Source organism: Hylaeus anthracinus, unplaced genomic scaffold (genome assembly GCF_026225885.1).
Source record: "Hylaeus anthracinus isolate JK02 unplaced genomic scaffold, UHH_iyHylAnth1.0_haploid 5, whole genome shotgun sequence".
Classification (NCBI taxonomy): Eukaryota; Metazoa; Arthropoda; class Insecta; order Hymenoptera; family Colletidae; genus Hylaeus; species Hylaeus anthracinus.
In genome coordinates, this window is record NW_026535322.1 from 8,058,912 (window position 1) to 8,080,450 (window position 21,539).

General features: G+C 33.3%; 4 protein-coding genes across 5 annotated transcripts; 2 read left to right on the forward strand and 2 right to left on the reverse strand.

Annotated features, from left to right (window-relative positions):
- Nucleotides 1-2,231: 2,231 nt before the first annotated feature.
- Nucleotides 2,232-3,915, reverse strand: LOC128895419 (peptidyl-prolyl cis-trans isomerase E). Its single transcript, XM_054157977.1, has 4 exons — nt 3,774-3,915; nt 3,472-3,641; nt 2,824-3,183; nt 2,232-2,728 (listed from the first exon to the last, which is right to left on the reverse strand). The coding sequence occupies exons 1-4, from the start codon at nt 3,805-3,807 to the stop codon at nt 2,411-2,413; spliced, it is 882 nt and encodes a 293-aa protein (XP_054013952.1). The 5' UTR covers nt 3,808-3,915; the 3' UTR covers nt 2,232-2,410.
- Nucleotides 3,916-3,983: 68 nt separating this feature from the next.
- Nucleotides 3,984-6,624, forward strand: LOC128895413 (succinate-semialdehyde dehydrogenase [NADP(+)] GabD). Its single transcript, XM_054157969.1, has 2 exons — nt 3,984-4,126; nt 4,323-6,624. The coding sequence occupies exon 2, from the start codon at nt 4,350-4,352 to the stop codon at nt 5,874-5,876; it is 1,527 nt and encodes a 508-aa protein (XP_054013944.1). The 5' UTR covers nt 3,984-4,126; nt 4,323-4,349; the 3' UTR covers nt 5,877-6,624.
- On the reverse strand, nt 6,500-8,918 carry LOC128895417 (lipid droplet-regulating VLDL assembly factor AUP1-like). The gene is made up of 3 exons (XM_054157974.1): nt 8,734-8,918; nt 6,934-7,841; nt 6,500-6,855 (listed from the first exon to the last, which is right to left on the reverse strand). Exons 1-3 carry the CDS (start codon nt 8,772-8,774, stop codon nt 6,620-6,622), a joined length of 1,185 nt encoding a protein of 394 aa, XP_054013949.1. The 5' UTR covers nt 8,775-8,918; the 3' UTR covers nt 6,500-6,619.
- Nucleotides 8,919-9,165: 247 nt separating this feature from the next.
- Nucleotides 9,166-17,764, forward strand: LOC128895410 (TBC1 domain family member 14-like). 2 transcript variants are annotated; one of them, XM_054157961.1, is made up of 2 exons: nt 9,166-11,665; nt 11,991-12,088. In XM_054157961.1, exons 1-2 carry the CDS (start codon nt 10,318-10,320, stop codon nt 12,032-12,034), a joined length of 1,392 nt encoding a protein of 463 aa, XP_054013936.1. In that variant the 5' UTR covers nt 9,166-10,317; the 3' UTR covers nt 12,035-12,088. The 2 variants fall into 2 exon arrangements, with proteins under 2 accessions (XP_054013936.1, XP_054013935.1); XM_054157960.1 differs by having other exon boundaries at nt 9,166-17,764.
- Nucleotides 17,765-21,539: the final 3,775 nt, after the last annotated feature.

Here is a 21,539-nt window from a genome sequence, read left to right on the forward strand (position 1 = left end):
TTTGGATTTTTGTATCAGGAGCACATGATATGCGAAGAGGTGGCACGAGAAATTAAAGTTACGTATGAAATTCTGGCTAAATTTTACTCATTTTATTAGAAGGACATGGTATTAGAAGAGGTGGAATAAGTTTTAAAACTAGCTCGATACTTACCGTTCAATATGCTGGGAAATTAAGGGAAATGAAGGGAACTGTTGCAAGCCCTTAGGAGTTGTTAAGAGGTATTATCGGGGTTTGGGAGGTGTTAGGGGGTGTTTGGAGACGATAGAGAGTGTTTGAAGTTGTTAGAGGGTGGTAGGAGTTGTTAGTGTGTATTAGGAGCTGTAAGGAAGTGGAAAGGAGATGTTAGATTGTGTTAGAAGGACAAGATGTAGTTTCTACGATCTCGACCTTGATCTGAAAAAATGTCGAAATATGCATATCGATCCCGAATTTTCGACAGTTCAAAATGTGCAAACATTCTAGGAATATATTACTAAAGAATTGAATATCAACACTTCTAATACACACCTTTGTTTTATTAGAAACGATATACAATTTTTGCAGTTCTTAGATTATTTTAATGATTCCATTTCGCACAGAATGCAAGTACATTACAAATGCAATAATTTTATGTAATGCAAGAAAACAAAATTTCAGAAAATACGTATTTCGTAGTTTGATCTGTAGTTTAAATATACAAAGAAAGTTCGCAGCCATTAGTTCTCGATATTATTCGCGACGAAGGATTGTTCGTCACGAATAATACCGATTACCAGGTCTCACCACGTGGAGGTTGCTGCGACTGGAGACCCGGAGATAGAAGGAATCAAAGTTCCTTCGATCTCCCTCTACATAGAGTATACATACGTACATGCATACTCTACATAGAGTCGACGAGCTTAATACTAAGTACGAAACCATGGAAATCAAAGAAAACAAACTCCCTTTGATTTCCAAAGTCTATGTCTGATTCTGCCAAACAATTATTCGAACTAAGAGTGTGAAGCTAAATTGAGATCGCGACACGACGCGACCATGAAACTGGACTTACTGAGTCAGTCCCGTTTCCTCCTGTTGGATCTGGACTCGAGAGGAAGACGACCGACGCCTCCGAACCAGTCCTCCACACCCTGCATCCCGTTGGGAGCCACTACAGGACGCGACTTGTATCCGTCTTACTGCGCTTTGGACTTACTGCGCTACGCCGAGAGCCTTGGACTACGCTAAACGTGATGCAGGAAGTAGAGAACCAATCCGGAGGAGCCGATTGTCTTCCTCTCGAATACAGATCCACCAGGAGGACGGCAACCGGCCTTTCTGTCCAGTTACACAGTTGATCACTACACTTACCACATGAAGCAATAGTGATCGAAATGGAGCACGATGTTACGAGCCCAGTATGGACTTACGAACAAACAAAAGAATTGAACAAATGATTAATAATTGTTTGGTAGAGGACAGACACTCGTACACGCATGCCTTAAAACTAACCAAACCAAACTAAAGTACCCACAAACAATACCAGGCTACGACAACTAAGGGGAACTACACTACGCAAAAATAGGAGGGACGCGAGACGCGGACGCGCGATCACAAGATCCGTACCGACCGAAGGATCGTCAAAGAATGAGACCGCGCCCGTCGTATACCTGTGACTCGGTCGAGGGTCGCGGCTCGCTATCGAAGAAGAGTGGGGGCAAGGGCGAACAACAACCGCGTGACATGTCGTGACAGGTCGATTCGAAGGCTCGTTGGATTCATCGAAAAAATAATTCGTGAAACATTAATATCACAGCCAAATGTGTTGACATCAAGTAGGCGCGAGTATGCCCGTGTTAGATATCAACCGGTGTTAACTAGTTTGTAGGCCCGGTTGCTACATCGTTGCCGCAGGGGTGCCCCTGGTATGCAGCAACCAATAGTAGCCTGCTTGTCGGTTCGTGTGTTGTCTCGTAGGCGCAGAGATACCCCTTTCGTATGGCAACCTTTGCTACTCGGTTTGTCGGTTCGGTTGCCATCTCGTAGGCGCGGGGGTGCCCCCAGTATGCGGCAACCTATACTGGCCAGTCTGTCGGTTCGGTTATCATGTTGCAGGCGCAGAGGACCTCTGTTATACCATAACCTTCTAGTTTTTTAGCAGTTCGGTTGTCATCTCGAAGTTGCCGCTTGCTCGATTTCACAACTATTACGTTGGTTAAAATAATACTTGAAAAACTAATTGCAATTTTTTTAGGAAAACAGACTCTGATTTACATACATGTATACATTAAAACAAGTTTACAATTTATTAAAATGGTACACAAAGAAATATTACTTTACTTAAGGTTAAATTTTTGGTATAATTTGGAAATAATGTTAATTTTTCAGAAATTGTAGTTTTATTAAAAAATTGTATATCTTCAAGCTTAAAACTGTTTGTAACATTATTTAAGTTAATTCTCCACAAGCTGTTATAACAACTTTTTGTGTAGGAGTGCCTGATGTTGTTCCACATTTTTCCATTTTTTTTAAAACATCTAAACCACTAAGAACATGTCCAAATACTACATGCTTTCCATTTAACCAATCTGTGCGTGCTGTACATATGAAGAATTGTGAGCCATTTGTATTTGGTCCAGAGTTTGCCATTGACAAAGTACCAGGACCTGTATGCTTCAATTCAAAATTCTCATCATCAAATTTATTTCCATAAATTGATTTTCCTCCTGTTCCATTATGGTTTGTGAAATCTCCTCCTTGACACATCTAAATTTATGTAAGGAATATTTATGATTCCTTTTTTTAATATAAACAAATACATAGAAATTCCAGGTTACATATAAAAGGTAAATAAAGGATACAAAATCTGGAATAATTCTGTGAAAAATGCTTCCTTGATAGCCATATCCCTTCTCATGGGTACAAAGAGCACGAAAATTTTCAGCTGTTTTTGGCACAATGTCAGCTCTCAGCATCATAATAATTCTACCTAATTCTTGCTTTCCAATACTAACATCGAAATAAACTTGAGGATTTTGTTTTCCTTTCTTAGATTGTACCAGATCACTTGGTTTTGCACTTTCATCACTTTTGAGTGTTTCACCTGCATGTTCTTGCAGCCATGCATCATCAGCCCAAACAGGTTTCGATGAGCCTTCTTTTATCTTTTGTGGTTTTGCAATGTTTACTCTTATTGTTCTCCCAAATAGCTCGGAATCATTCTATTTATCAAAGATAAAATTTGACAAATGTAAGGATCAAATGATTTTAAATGATCAGTGATTAGATAAATGGATTAATTCTTAATCCAATTTGAATGACAATGTGAGCTAATATTTTTCATATTAAATTAAGAATGTATTTCAATAAAAACAATTATGTTTCAAAAAATTTTATAATAATAGTAAACTAAAAATTAAATTATATTGCAGCAATTATTGTAACGATCTTTTGATACGAAACTATGTCATTAAATAACTCACAGCACATGTGTTGTTTTACATATGTACCATATTATCAATTGCTGCTGCTGCATCTTCAGCACTTTCAAATTCAATGAAAGCAAATCCTCTATGTTTTTCCGACTCATAATCTAATGGTATTTGTACATCAACAATTTCACCAAAAGGTATAAATGCTGCATGTAATACTTTTTCATCGACTTCTTCGGCCAGACCGCCTAAATATTAATTAGAGAAATAAATTTAACATGTGTTAGATGTACTAAAAATAGAAAGGTGTACTAAAATAAACAGTGCATAGGTTAATATAGGTTAGGTTAATAAACATATTGCAACAAATTACTGCGTACCCACGTATATAGTCCTCTTCGTATTTGTACTCATAACGTATAAATATTTATGTACTTCTTGTTTTTTCCAATATGAGAGAGAAATAAACAGTTTAGTCTGATAACAATTTTATTGACTGTAAGACGCCGGCGCGCCGGCAACGCACACTACTGTAAAACAAAGAATACACTGGACAGACGTAGGTATAAGACCCTTAATCTGCGTAAATCAGCAGTATGTTACATAAGGTCAATTTGTTGATGAAATTGATAACATGAATTGATAACACCACTTCGATATAGTCGTTTATAAGCGAACGTCGTCTCCGATTGAAAATACAAATCTTCGTTATTCGATATTTTCTTATGCAAAGGCAAGTGTCAGAGTGACAGTACATCACTGATATATACATTTATTTATAAATTACAAATTATTTAAGTGATAAAGTTTCATGTGTTTTAATTAACGTCGATCTTTAATCACTGTTTTTATATTAATAAATAATTTATATGCACTGCTTTTGTCTCTTGTACATTTAACAATTTATTATATAGATTTTAATGTTACAGATTGTCTGTCGTTTATTTACAATCACAATGCTTCACAGTGTTTCTACATTACAAAGAGGCATTTCTTACCATGCTTCAATATTAAGTCGATCAATGCATCTTTTAAGAAATACAGCATATGTAGATGGAAAATGGATAGAAGCAAACAAGAAGGTAACATTTTCTGTTCACAACCCAGTTGATAAATCTGTTATTAATGATCTACCTGATATGGATGTTGAGGACACACGATTAGCTATTAATGCAGCATCTAAAGCTTTTGAATCTTATCGTACGACAAGTGCAAAGGAACGAAGTGTTTTACTCAGAGATTGGTATGATCTAATGGTGAAACATACAGAAGACTTGGCACAAATTTTGACTAAAGAAAATGGAAAATCTCTTGCTGAATCTAGAGCAGAAATTAGATATGGAAATTCATTTATTGAGTGGTTCTCAGAAGAAGCCAGAAGAGTTGATGGAGAAGTATTGCAAGGAGGAGATCCCAATAGACATATGTTTTTAATGAGACAACCAGTGGGAGTAGCTGCTTTAATTACACCATGGAATTTTCCACATGCTATGATTACCCGCAAAGCAGGTGCTGCCCTTTCTGTTGGGTGCACATGTGTCGTGAAACCATCCGAAGACACTCCACTCACGGCTTTAGCCTTAGCTGATCTTGCAGAACAGGCAGGCTTTCCTCCTGGAATTTTTAATGTGCTTACAACAAGTCAACAAAATTCTCCTGCTGTTGGTAAAGAATTATGTGAAAATCCTATAGTACGAGTTCTCTCATTTACTGGTTCAACACCTGTAGGAAAAATTTTATATCGACAGTGTGCTTCGACAATGAAGCGACTTAGTCTTGAATTAGGAGGTAATGCACCATTTATAGTTTTTGATTCTGCAAATTTAGACTTGGCTGTAACAGGTGCCATGGCAAGTAAATTCCGAAATACTGGCCAAACATGTGTTTCTGCTAATAGATTCTTTGTTCAAGCTAGTGTATTTGATAAGTTTGTTGAAATGTTTTTGGCAAAAATAAAAAGCGAAATTAAAATGGGTGATGGTAGTAAGAAAGGAATCACACATGGACCTCTTACTAAAGAAAATCAGTTAAACATTGTCCATGGATTAGTTACCGATGCAATGAAGAAAGGAGCAAAAGTGCACTGTGGTGCTACACCATTACCGGAGTTAGGGCCGCTATTTTATGCTCCTACACTTCTAACAAATGTATCCAAAGAAATGGAAATATATAACAAAGAAATTTTTGGTCCAGTAGCTGTTATTAATAAATTTGATAGCGAAGATGAGGTTATACATAAAGCTAATGACACTCCAGTTGGTTTAGCTGGATATTTCTATTCGTCAAATGTGTCACAAATATTTAGAGTAGCAAAAAAATTAGAAATTGGAATGGTTGGTGTGAACGAAGGATTGATTTCTACTGCAGAGGCTGCTTTTGGAGGGGTAAAAGAATCAGGTATAGGAAGAGAAGGATCTAGACATGGTGTTGATGACTTTATTGATATAAAATATGTATGTATTGGAAATACTAATACTTACTGATAAAAACTTTGCTATAAAGAAAAGTTAAACCACCTGATACAACATTATCTTATAGTATATTCCTGTTTACTTTACCAACAACTTAGTAAAACATTTAAGTATGCCTAAGAGTAATGTATTTTTGTAGTACAACAATTTATATGGAAATATTTTTGTAATGTGTTATTATATGTAATGATTTAGAATAACTAAATAATAATAATGCATTGTTTCTGTACAATCTACGATTTATGAAAATGAATGTCTTCCAATACTTTATAGTTTATAAATTATAATAATACTCCAAATAATACAATGCATAAATAACAGAATATAAATGTAATGCATTTTTATATCTTATTTATCTTATGCAGTTCATTATATTTTTGTATTGTACATGATAATTTAACTAGTATAACAGAAAATTCTTAATATAGTATTACGTATCTATCTTTTTGCATGATTGACATATAAATAAAGCTTAGATTAATTGTAATTTATTATACTTTATTTATACAATGGTTAGTAGTATTAGTTAGAAACATATCAAGTTATTGAAAACGCAGTCTTCCAAAATGTGCTATTTATAATATTGTTATAAAATATATATGTAGAAAGGATAGGTAATTGTGTAGAATATACAGTTGTATTTTAGAAATAAAATTATATTTATATTATGTAATAGTAAATACACATACGGCAAAACATTACATATTTGTTTTAAATGAAGATATAATAATCACAATAAAACTGCAGTAAGAATGTCAGCAATTTTTAAGACCATGCTTTTGAATATACCTTTCCCTAGCTTCTTTGATCATTTTAGCCTTTCTTTCCTGGAAGGAAGAAGATCCTAGATTACTATTATCCTTGACAGAGCTTGTTTGTAATTGATTATATGATGCTGATGGTGTAACAATCGTTTGTGTTGATTCTGGGGTATAAGTAACTATGCCATCCAGAATATTGGCAATTGTAATGTCAACATTGCGTGTTTTCACTAAAACAAATTATTATTGTCTTTAGTATTCAAAATAAAAATTATAGTTTGTAAACTAATAATTATTTATTTACATACACAGATCTCTAAGAATCACATTTTGAGGGACCAATGGAAGCACTTCATTGACTTGTCGTACCATTCTTTGTATTTCAATATTATGTATGACTTGTGAATTTAGAGAACTTCTTCTATTAAGTCTTCTGTTCTGCGTTTTTTCCATGATGCAACGTTTTTCAAATTCTGCTTTATCTGATACAGTATGACAACTTGTTTTAAGTCCAAGACTAGTCGCTATATCTTTTTCTACTTCACGTACCAGTACTTCACAATCTACATTTTTTTTTATTTTCAGGTACTTAAATGTGAAAACTGTGTAAGGAACAAACATAAACCAGAAGACATCAGCCCACCATGTGGATGCTAACGAGGTAACACGAATAGGTATGAATTCTGGTCTCCATGTTTTAATTATAACTGGCTGAACAGATGATTCAATTATAAATGGCCAGGAGTTGAATTTTAACAAGGCTACACGGCTATTAGTTGTCCCAAATTCAGGTTGTAGCGCAATATTACATTTTGAAGTAGAAAGAAACTGTTTAATATTTGTTATTAGAGCTTCCTTGCTACTCATATCCATCATTTGTAGACCTAATGCATTGCTAAGAACATTAGGTAGTTCCCATACGCTAGGGGATAGTGCTTGTGTAGCTTTATATAATGCAAAATGATCCAGGACTGAGACATTATTGGCAATTATAATTCTTGTTTGTTTGTCTATAACTTCGTCTTTAGGAATTTTTACCATAATACCAAAAGCAAAACTAAATCCATGATTCAAGAATATTCGAAGAGTATTGCAATCAGGTAAGAGCGATGCAAGGAGCCACAGTTGCAGAGCAGTTAAAAGTCGTAGCAATACAAGTAAGAGACCCACTGGGGTATATAAAAATATAGGTAGAAGGCACCAACCACTGGGAAACCTGAATAATGCGATCAGATAAAATATCATTACATTTATTTAAATACCATTTTAAACAACAATTAATAATATTTGAATTGGTATAATTTAATTTCAGTAACAATATAAGAATATATTAAAATTATAAAAATGATGGTAATTGTTTATACCAATGACGACCTTGATGGTTGTAATGGTTCTAAAATATATTAGAGGGTGTATATTCCTGAATTTTCTGACGTACAAAATAATTATAACTTAAGCACCTTAGTAACAAACAAACAATTAATTTAATTTATTTAAAATTTAAAATCGAACAGGTCAGATCGTTATGAGTGAAAAGAAATGCTTGGGTTTGTCTGTTTTGTTTTTAAGACAAAAGATTTATAATAATCTTATCTTAAAAAATAAGAGTGACAATTATTTCTTAGACTAGAACACTCAGAAATGTATCGCATCCAATATATTTCATATTAAAAAATATAACGTGTTAATTTCTAATAATTAATGCTGTTACCAATACATTGATACCAAATGTTTTCCTTAAATCTGTCCTATTGTGAAATAGGTAACATATAGATTAAAAATATATATTTAACTAGACTTGCGCAATACATGTTGTATAGATAACAGATTCTATCTATATTTTACAATCCAACATAACATTACATATCAATACTAATTAAAATATTCTTGCAAGGCTGTAGTACAATTTTTTTACTTTAGAGACATTACTTTTTAAATAATGTTTTATAGCATCCATATGTTAAAAATACAAGACCCATTATTTCATAAAGTTGATTACATTCATTGCTACATATTGGTAGCACCATTTATTATTAGAAAGATGATAGTACAATTCCATTATTGATAAAACATTATCCAAATTTATTGTTTATAGATGATTACTTTACCTGCTTTTATCAAATAAATTCTGAATATCAATTTGTGACATTTCTTACAATAAACATCTGTTATGTTGAAGAATTTTCACTTAACAATTATATTTGATTGAAATAGTCACAACCGTTTATTGAAATTAGACAATGACACAACACGACTGATATTTAACCTTTTTTAACCTGCTTTCAAGTAGCTTCTCAACGAATTTTCGTTTTCATCAACTTCTGCAATCAGCTGTTTTGACATAAGCTACCTAGGGACTTTTAGTATAAAGTATAGAATATTATAAATAGAACCATCGAGTCGTTATACACAATCAGTCGAGAAATGAAAGATTCGATAAACGATCATAATATCAATAGTAGAATTATTATTAGAAAATTGTTGTAAAAGAAACTAACAATATAATTGTTTATATAAGCCACAACTCTGGACGATTCGGTTTTTGTATCCTCTAACTAAAGTTAATAGATATCAAATTATCTACAGATAACAAATATCCAATCACTAAAATGAGATAAGTTTTAGTAGTTAGAAGTCATCTTGAAAATTTAATACAAATTCTATCTTGTACGCAAATAGTATATGTATATTTATTTATTACTTTTACATCATTTACATTTTAATTATTCTACGATAAATTTTCATATTTATAATATCGTAAGTTACACCATTTTGTCGTTTATATATGTAGTTTATATTTTAAATTACACTTGTATCTTGAATACACGTAAAGACTATGATATTCTCAATGACGATATCAAATAGTATTAAATTAAAAATTTGAAGTTATCAATGGTAAAGGTATGGTAAAGTGATCACGTGATTTCCTTACCGTGGCAAAGATTTGTGACGGCACACGAGAAAAGTTTTTTATTCTTCACAGTTTATTATACAGCCAACAATTAGAATACTTTTGTTCTAACTAGAGCATGAACTGAAAGTTCATTCGACGTTTTTAGTGCATTTTTAAACAGAAAAGGGAAAAACTTTATACGATATGTCATTTGCTGTGCATGTGTATACACCTGTCAGTTTCGAATCAGTGTCAGAAGTTTCTCTTGCGATATCGCACAATATCGTTATGTTAAATATTTATCGATAAAACTGTATCCCTTTACGTAAATGTTTATTAGTGTTTGTTTATATAAAGCGTAATTGTTGTTCTTCGATCTCAACGGAACGAATGTAACGAGAGATATTTATGACTACAAAAACTCCATATATTTCTGCATTATGACTAGTAAATTTGATTAAAAAAGGTGATTATTGAATTTATTCTCGTTCATAACTCGTGATAAAACACAATACACGAGGTGATTGTCATTTACAACTATTTTACAACCACAACGAGTTTTTATGTTGTGATAATTATGCTAAAACTTAGCAAATGTGATGTGCAGTTGTTTTATTATATCGTTGGTACAGTTAATAAAAATGACCACGGTGTACACTTATAGCGTCAAAAAATGATGAGAAAAGATGCATAAATACAGGTTTACGAATATTATATGCGAGCAAGTGATCCGCAATTGGTTTGTCTTCGCTAAAGAAGTATTTAATGCGTTAACAAGGTTAGGAAAAGGACACCAATCATGAAGAGTCCTGTATCTCAACAGTTAAACGGAAATAATAATTCTGTTTCATCGCAGAATGTATCTCCTTGCATTGTATCTCGTTATGGAAATATGACTAATAATTATCAGGTGCTAAAAGTATCCGGACGAGATTCTAATTGTTACATTGCAAACAATATTGTACCGAAAATTGGCAAACAACAGTTAGTGTCGTTGAATGGAGATTCGATATCCTGTAATAGTGTGAATATTAATGAGGCTTTGGCATGCGATGTGGCTTCTATGCCTGCTGTAAAAACCAAGGCATTATGCGTCCATATAAGAGAGAATAAATGGTATGATGCTGGAAATATAGTTTCCGTAGGAGTTGCTGGAACTAGTTTAAATCATGCATTGGAGAGTATGTCTATAGCTTATAATCCTACTACAAAGCAACTGTATTCTTTGGAAGAAATAAATGTGTCTACTGATACACAACTTGATTGTAAATCTCAATATCTGAATTCTCCTTGCGATCATAAAGAAGAATCCATAAATGAGATTCCTAAAATCGAAGAGGACAAATATATCAGATTAGAAAGTGGTAGTGCAAGCAGTAGTCCAAGAAACAGTTTACCACGCTCTTGCAGCAGTACTGTGTCTTCTCTCAGCGAAGTTTCTCCAAATGGAAGTTTTTTAAGTTCCGATGAACAAGTTGCAGAAAAAGCCGAGAAGTCCAAGCGTTGGGGATTGAATACAATTTTTTCAAAAAATGTATTTTTATGGAGGAATAAAGATTCTCAACAATCTACACCTACAAGCAGTCCATCGAGAAATGTAGATAAGGTAGGAGGGAGTTTAGCTTTAATTCAACAACCAAGACCGGCGAATCTACCAGCAAAGAATGCAATAGAAGAGGAACGACATCGCAAACAATATAATGCTATTCTGGAAGCAGCGAGAAAGCGAGAATTACGAGAAGAGAAAGAACGTAAACAGCAAAGAGAACTGCAACTCAAAGAAGAAGAAAGATTAGCAGAAGATTCTCATACTTGGAATGAACATGTTCTTCCTAAATTTGAAAACATTAAAAATACAAAAAAAGTACGTGAGTTATGGTGGCGTGGTCTTCCACCCAGTATTCGTGGCAAAGTGTGGAAATTAGCAATTCCAAATAATTTAAATATAACAACACATCTTTACAATATATGTTTGGACAAAGCATTGTCATGCCCTGTAAGCGACACATTAGCAGCAATCAAATTAGATGTATCTCGTACCTTTCCTACCTTATGTGTCTTTCAAGAAGGTGGACCACTATCCAATAGTCTTCAAGGTATATTGGCAGCCTATGCAGTTTATAGGCCTGATGTAGGTTACGTACAAGGTATGAGTTTTGTAGGTGCAATATTATCATTGAACATGGAACCTCCAGATGCCTTTATTTGCTTTGCCAATTTATTAAATCATCCTTGTCACAGGGCTGCTTTTACATTAGACCAAAAACAAATGGATAGTTACTACAGAGTATATTCTAATGCACTTGCACATAAGCTGCCAAAAGTCTTTTTCCATTTTACAGTAGCTGGTCTTAGTCCAGATTTATATTTATTAGATTGGTTGTATACTATATATGCCAAAGCAATGCCTCTGGATGTTGCATGTAGAATCTGGGATGTTTTTCTCAGAGATGGAGATGAGTTCCTTTTTAGAACAGCACTTGGTGTGTTACACTTATATCAAGAAGAACTATTAAAAATGGATTTTGTACATGGAGCACAATTTCTTACTAGGTTGCCAGAAAACTTGCAGGCAGAAGCTTTATTCAACAGTATTAGTCAAATGTCTACTACTGTCGGAACGACAACGTTCCAACAAATGTTAGTTCAATTTTCTTAATTGTAATTTTGTGAATTATAATGAAGAATCTAGAAAGATAGTCAGATTTAAAAGTATGAATCTCAAATAATATTTTTGTTACTGTAATCAATAAAAAATATTTTCTATGCTGGAAACTTAAATATCATTTGTATAGGTTTCAAAAAACGAAATATTGAATGAATTTTATAATTCTACAGCATCATTCATTATATTCTCTCTAATTACTGCAAATCAACAGTGAAAGTCTTTCCTAATGAAAATTTGCTAGCAACTAATATTATTAAGTTTTAGTGTCTCACTTAATTAAATTTTCAAAATTTATACCTTCTATTACATTGTATAATATCTGAAATTACAATGCTGAAAGATGTGATATCTGTTTAGTACATTTAAGATATATAAAGGCAAGAGCTTCCCACAAAACTACACAAGTATATTTCAACAAGTTGATCGTATAATAAATGAGACATGCAATGATATTCTGCTATTGAATGAGAAAGACTAAAAGTAACATTTTGAAGTATAAAATTTGACATAAATTTGATATACGTATGTATGTATATGCACGCGCGCGCACACAGAAACATCCACACTAATATAATTTTCAACTAAAGGCACTAGAATGTATGTCTAATTTTTAATTTAAGTATATTCATGATATTAACAAAAAAAGACATAATTATTGATTTAATTTAAAATTTCTATTTATTAGACTATTTTTATCATTACTTATGATCTGTTGGTAAAGAAATATTTTTATCTTGGAGTTATATTATTTTAAAAATATGATCTGTTTTACTCACAATCAGCTTAATAGGCATTATCACTTTTATTTGTAGGAAACTGTGGAAACAGTTGAGATCTCAAAGATAATGCCTTTTTTATTATTGATGAATATAAAATTGACATGTATTTTAATTTTTTTTTCTTTGTAATTTTATTTCTTTGTTTGCTGAGTGCTCACTCACTAAAAGGAGGTACTCTCCTTATGAAGTTAAATTAAAATGTTTGTATGTCATCTATAGCTTACATTTGATATACATGTATAATAATACGTGTATAAGAGTATATTATAGTCTACATTATTTCATTGTAACTTTAATATACTTTAAAATATCTTCAATAGATTAATTGGACTTTTGATGAAGTATGAAATATTTGTAAAGAATACTCATGCATATGCTCAGATATATCATTTGTCATATCCAGATTAAATGTAATATGCATAATGTAATGCCACTACCAACCAGGAAAATTCTGTATAAAAAAAAATGGAACACACACTTATAGTGAGTGTATTTACCAGTGGCAAACACGTTAATGAATATAATGCAGGTAGTAAAATGATGTGCCACAATGTGTGTCTCTCGGATGGATAACGATGTATTTAAACTGATGTCTGCTTTAAGAAGTAGAGGTATCTAGTGCAAATATAATTTGGAAAAGAGATCGCTAATTAATTTACTCTCAATTTTTTTTTATACGGTAGATACGTTTTAAATTATGTTCCGTGATTAATCGGAATCGTATAAAAAGAGAATTGAGCGTACATTATTTAATGTGTAATGTTATCAAATACATTTACCAAGCTTTAATGGTATTCGACATAAAACATTTATGATATGCCGAAATGAAAAAGATTCAACTTTCCTATACTTTTGTATTAATAATAAAATAAACTAAGAACAACTAAAAAGTAAGATCAATTTCGAATAATAAAAGTTATGTAATGCATTAAGGAATCTCTTTAAATATCGTATCCAAATAACATAAAATGATATCAAGACTCACTCTGCCTATATGCTACACTTTAAAACTTCGGTTGCAAAGTTAAATAGTATAATGATAGATATTTCGTCTATCATATCATTCTCAATTGTTCATGTCATTTGCATTAATCGCTTTTCGATCATGAATATGAAAATAAATATTAATGATATATCTCACTATACTCACCGAAAGTAGAGTAAATAACATTTCACAATGTTGATCCAAGTAATTTTTAATAGCTTCAAATCTTTTCACTCGTTACTTGGTACTAATATGATATTATACTGCATTGTATTTATTAAAATTTCGATCTGAAAACATTCAGTTATATGTGTGCAAAATCTCAAGATCCTATCTTTTCAGTGGCCTTTATAATAAAAATAGAATATATTCCACATTTAAGAATTTACAATCTCTCTAATTATCGTGCTTTACTCCAAATAGATTACAAATGCATATTTTGTTATAATTTAGTTATCGTAAGTTTATCGTATATGCTTGTTACATAGTGTTTTATTTAGCAAGTATCGTTAAACAAACAATTTTTATTTTTAGTAATTTTTGTTTTTGAAACTTTCACGATGTTATAATAGTATATTTACGAGTATATTGTAAGTACAATATATGCAATCCTAGTATTAAACGAATTTTCCAATATGAGTGTATAGGTACTTCAGGATATAAACACATCGCAATAACTTTTCCTATAGCATGGCTTGTTGATTCAGATCTTATAAGCTATGCACAGTGATTATCTAAAAATATACAAGTACGTCTAAATAAATATCTTGCGAAGCATAAGCAAGGCAATAAGTATTGAAAATGTTGTAAAGATTATACAATCTGTACAGGATTGTGTTTTTGTTTGTTTTGGAGCAGAACATGGAAGTGAACAATTATAAGAGAAGATTCTAAGCATATGTAATTAAATGTAACGTTGCGCACATATGACTACTATATTTTACGATTAACGTGCATTCAAACTACATTTACGATGTACATCATTTAAATGCTTCACTTTAAAAAGAATAGTGGAAACATAAACACGTACCCGGAACCTCGTGGTAATCCGTGATATCCTAATTTTTAATCGACAATATTCTCATTCCATCCACTATTCGGACTAATTAATTAATCGACTACTTAATAAAATTTAGTAGGTATCTACCATTAATAGATGCCATTGTAAATATGCTGATGATTATCAGTGCGAATACGTAAACGTAATAATATTGATTTCTTAATTATCATGAATTGTTTATCTTATATAAATAAGGAAATACGACTTACGAATCTCAAACACGAAGATCGTTTAATTAATTTCTTTTAAAAGATTCAAGTTCATTTTACGTGGTTATCGCGTAAGTTTTCTATTACTAACCCTTTGACTGTGGGCCTATTTTTGCTGGAAATTGTAAGGGGAGGTAACACTAGAACAGTCGAATTTTTAAAATATATCACTTTACAGAGGACGATAAGACGAAACTTTTTTATATTTATAGTTTATTCATACGACGTTTAGTTTGAAAAATAAAAATTAAAAATTTAGAAGTCATTTTTCCTGAAATTCAATTACATTGGCAACGGGGAAAATGAAAATTATCGTTAGCCGACAATTATTCATTTATAATTAAATATTCATAAACAGTAACGGATGGTCGAATGAATTAATTGTAAATATAACAAAGTTTCGCCTTGTCATTCTCTATAAAGTGATATTTCTTATAAATTGATTTAACGAATTTAAACATTTCATTGAGTTTAATTTTCGAAGGCCGATACATATGCCCTAGTCGAAGGGTTCATCGAACATTCTATTTCATTCGTAATTACCAATACAATGTAATTGTTCTGAATCTCATACCGTAATTACATTAATGATACCGTATAAAACATCTCTGTAACTATAATTACGTACTAATAATAGGAATATATTCATTCTATTCTTATATTATGAACATATTCGCAGTATTTCTATAATCGCCCTTAGTCCTAAGTATATACTTGATACGGGCTTGCGTAATTTTTACATCTATAAAAATCTAATGACAATGTGCCAACCGTTAAATGGTTGTATCGACAATGGACGAAAGGATTCAATGTGTATCCCCGTGAATGTACATCTCGTTGTACGGTGTGTTCCTTCGGTTACTACGATAGTTCAACGTAAGTGTCAAATCGTATTTTTCTTAGAATCTCGTCAGTTTTTCGCCTTACTAATTTAGTACACTTGCTGTAATCTGATTGTAATCGTAAGAATAATTGGCATAAATACAAATTGTACGCATGTGTTCTTTGTCTGTAAATGTGTTGCGCGAGCTTGTATGAAATACGTATATTGGAGATACATGTAGGCGTATCCACAAATACTGTGTAAATACGATACCTTCACGAAGAACCATATCTGTAATGTTTCACGTATTAAATCTATCTTAATTGTATCGAAAGTAAATGAACAAGAAAGTGACGAATTACATTTGTATTTTTTATCGACGTAGCAACAATTCAGCTTGTTTCGCAAACGATCAGATCGTCCTTTAAAAGTCTACGATTCGAATGGGAATAGTTTTGCTATAGAAACTGAAAGTTAGACGCAACTTGTGTTTTACATCGAGTAAAATCGATAGAGAAAAATCGTGTCCTATCGAAAACGTATTTAAATGGTTTTCAGTGTACTTTAGAGTATCATTGTCGTTATACCTACACGTATCTTATACCGCATTTTCTTATGTAGCAGAGATTGGAATTAACACTAAAACTACCGGTTTCAACGCATTCCTACTCTACGTATAACTATATCTTTGTAATTAGAGGGGGAGGAGCAAACTAATTTATCAACAACGTTAAATATGTATTACGATTATTAGAAGAAGAAATAATTGAAAAGAATTGTTAACGCTAGATTTACGGAGATTTCTATTCCTGAAGTAACACTTGAATAAGTGAAGTCGATTTACTAAAATTGATTAACAAGGCTTAGACAAAAATGAATTTAGATATATGTTTGTCTCTTTGTATTCGGATAAGAGTCAGTATATGTGGTTGGCGAAAAGTTTAAACAGTTTCTGTAAAATCGTGTAAAAATAGGAATGAGTCGAAATGAACGGTGCTTCGTAAACATAGTGTTAACGATTGAGTGTCTTTCGAAAGAAATTTCAAGTACTTGGCTCGAACTGATCGGCTTGGTAGTTTTAGTGTTGAAATACTGAATGTGTAATAAGTGATTAACCGGATATTCTAAGTGCAAAATTGGACATATGTGTACGAACGAGCAGTCATGCATAATCTATACGTGACACTTCTGTGTTCCTTGTCGTTAGTGCCTCTCGATAGAGGAACTCATTGTATATTTTTTTACGCGTTTTAATGGTGTACATTTACCTTAAGTGCAATATTGTAATATATATTTTGTAAAGAATCGAAACCCAGTATTTATTTTGTGAAACGTGCAACATCGGCGACGATGTGAAACTATAGCTAGCGGTACCAATGTCGCGAGGAAACTGTCGGAAAATTTTTTACACGAATGTCTCACGCGTTGCGAATATTCGTGCGGGCACTTAGGCTATCGATAATGGTTAAATCTCAAGTATTCGTTTCAACAAATCATGAATAATTTTACGTGAAGTTTACATACTCATATCTCTTCGAATATATCTAGTGTTTGTAACAGATCCCGCGGTTATCGCGAGAAATATTTTGTATATAAGGACGTGCTTGCTTCAAGATTTGAGGATGGAATGTAAAACTCAATACTACCTACTGCAATGATGTGTAACAACAATTTTTTATCATGTAATGGACGTCAATGAAATTATATAAACGTGTAAGCGTGTATGTTGTACTTGAAATGATACCAACAACATATCCCAATGGATCATTTTTGTTTGCATACGAATAAAATTATACTTCGGAACATTAAACTTGTACTTATTCTTTTATAGTTTAGTATAGTTAACCAATTTTAATATTAACCACGATTACCTACAGCTTTATATTGCCTTTTAATTACTTTTCCAAACAACTTTTTTTTATTTATTAGCGACGAGTCGAACAAATTTTCAATTGCACTATTTTCTATTTGCATTCGAACTCTATCTCGTACCGTTACAACGTTATATCTTATAAACTTTAAGGGCTGATTTCACCCCTTCGAAGTGAATTTCCGCCAAAAAAATATTATTAAAGTCAGAAGATCCGGGCTCGAGAATTTCTCTTTGTAAGAGATATTGATCATTAAAATGTTTTGGAAGTTTCCTAACCCTTCGATAGATGGCGTTACTCTAAAAACTACGGTCGCACGAAATTCATATCCAGAACCGTTTGATCATACATTTTTCCTCGTTTTCGACCCCTTTTCTCGGAGATTCCGTCAGTAAGAAAACCAATTGGTTTTATATAAATAGCTCTAAGAAGCTATTTATTACTACATCTTTGAATACAAATCGAATAGAAATACCTCCATGTAAACGACTAGACAATCGAAAATACCATTTTGTCGGGTGTTAACTAGCAATAGTTAACAATCCGAACTACTAATGCTAAGATTTATAGTCGTATGGTATCGCTAAGAGTACAAATACTCTATTTCCATTATTAAACGATATAGCTTCCCAGTAGATTGACCTTTTCACTTCTACGGAATCCCTTAGAAATATAGAAATTTCGTTTATCGTTATTGTCCAAGGGGCGTAACTGAAAGAATTTCTTTTTCTAACATCGACGTCCACCTTTGACTGGAGTATAAATTATATGTATACGTGTGTGAATTTAAACGCATTGTAATGCATACAATATTGCATTTGCGTTAGCCTGGAATATCATATGATACATATTCCAAATTATCTTTCGTCGGTACGGGAATCGATCAACTATTCAACCCGTGACATCGTGTGGACGATTGCGAAGATGAGTCGTTCGTTTACATGGGATTCCACGATGTCGAGTTCAACGAAACACTTGAGGGTGAACTGTCAGTGTATCAAGGACCAGCACCTGGGACTAGGATGAAGGAAAAGTGGAAAATGGTGTGTAGAAACGTGCGAGGACCGGACGTGCCACGGAACTCGTTGGAAAGGATCGACGATCAACAAGTACCACAGTCGACTGGATCGAGTGATACGATATCGAAATTTTACTAAAGGGAACCGAACATTTATGAATTATGTTACGTAGCTTGGAAAGAACTGTTTATCAGCGGAACATAATTTGATCGAGGTGATTCCGAAAAGTGGAGGGCTCAACAGGCGATTATGAAGAGGTACGTGAAAATTTGATTAAATATTGTATCGGGTTGTCCAAAAGTTTCTTTCGTTTTATCAATAAATAATACATATACGATACTTCATATTTTATGGTACATAGTTGCAAGATATTTTTTCCCGTAAATAATAGAAGATGGTCCTATGTGTTACTTAACGAAATATGCTTTATTTTGACCGAGGAAACGAAAAATATTTTTAAAAAGCAATTTTAAATGTGTAACGCTATCCTTAATTTACATCGGGTTCGTGATTGCGTTGTTCAATGAAAACCAATTAATACGATACCACTTACGATTACTTTTAAAGACTAAAAGAATTTATAGAAATTCGTTATGGCTCAAAAATTGATTTTAGAATTTCCTCCTGAAGGAATATCTTATCCAATGGAAATTGAAAATTTAATGGTTTAGTTTTAAAAAGTTCCCATCCCAGATGAAGGATGGACGAGCAAAGTTTTATTGAAAGAAATAATGCGCCGTTTCGGAAAGTGAGTCTGACGCTGTACTGCGATGAAACAAACGGGCTATCTATGTTACAAATTAATTTACTCGAATTGCGTTTGAAATGTAGCATAATGTTTGCGTATAGAGTGGCAGTTGTTTGTACACGTTTATGAAAAACTATTGACTCTCAAGCGAATTGCGGTCCGTTTCGACGCCATAGCAATTAAAATCTTAGCTCGTGATAAATGACACGATTAGTGAGAACGTTATATCGTAAGAACGTTGCACGCGCGAAGAAAATTTATTTTCGCTCGCAACGGTGAAGATACGATCGTTTTCCCGCTTCTCCTATCGTTGCTTCCGCTTTTCTACCGCTCCCAGCGTATTTTATCAAACTGTGTTTTCCAAGAAATGTTTACCTATCCTCTCGGGTCTTGGGATAGCGAGTCGTCAGTTATTTCTCTGTTTATCCAGGAAAAGAGAGTTGAAATATCTGGAAGTTGTTTCCAACATATAAATAAAAACACACCCTCGATGTTTTTATCTTCAAGACGCTATCAATTTAACAAAAGGTAGTCCCAAAACGAAACCATTGACACGTTGGTTGCCAGACTGAAATTCGTGAACATTTCTACAAACTTACAATTTTTATTCAAGACTATTGAACATTAAATAATTTAACACGTGTACTAGTATTTAATATTTTTAACCTTGCCAAATTCACCAATTCTATCCAGATTTATGTTCGCCACTATACGAAGACTACGACATACTAAAAGCACAAAATCTGAGACGCTGCACCGTTTAGCGTGTACGCGAGTGATCGTCAAGTGATCATTTTTCCCGTTGCGCGAGTTCGGATAGAAGAACGACCCGATTCTTCGTAATTGAGAGCCATTAAGACACGTATTCAAAGTCGACTAATAGCTACGAGTTGCGGAACACGAGACTGCCAGTATTTCCATAAAATATTAATAATCCGCAACGAGGCATACGCGCATAGTAAAACTTTCCAACCAGAGGGACGGTGTCTATTAAATTCTGAATTTCGTCGGTTCCCACGCTGGCTGCCAGCAACTCTAAAATTCCTCGAATTTAGAGTTCCTCGGAGGAACACAAGCAACGAATGCCATGGGACCGTACAACTCGGCCGAAGGCAACACGTGCACTTTACGGATTATTGCATACAGGGTGTTCCGGCAGAATTCTATCCCCGTCTTGCTCTCTCTCTCTCTCTCTCTCTCTCTCTCTCTCTCTCTCTCTCTCTCGGATGTCTATATCGTTTGATATACCCTTTAAAACATTTGTCGCGCGTAACGAGCCGTGGACGAAATCATTTCGTTTCACTCCTCGAGGCTGAATTTCGTGTTCCACGAATCCAACTTCCACTGGGTTTAGTAATACGAATAGTTGCCAGAAAAACCTGCAACTTGTGTCGCGTGAAAATTATAGAACAATTAGCAGAATCCGTGTGCGATGCGATGGGACTGTTCAAGGTTGGCATATTGGTTAGTGCACGTGCGTTTTTCCGTGCCACATTTACATTGCTTTACATTAATAAATGCATATAGCTCGGGTACCTCGGGATCGCTAAACCCGTACTGTAGCTACAATCAAACATAGCTACAGCCCCTGAGTAAAGAGGTAAAAGTAACTCCCACTTTTTTTTTTTATTACATTTAAGATTTTTCAACTTTAATATTTTACTTATACGTACTCTTTAAACCGATACTTTATACAGGAGTACACAAAGTTTGGGGAATCAACAAGCCAGGTCCGATTAATCGGTACATGGCATTAAACCCATAAATCGTAACGCGACTATTAAGCGTGCAAAATGCATTCGTTAACGTCGATATCGGCGCGGGACACACTTCGCATATAACCGTGCCATGGCTCTGGC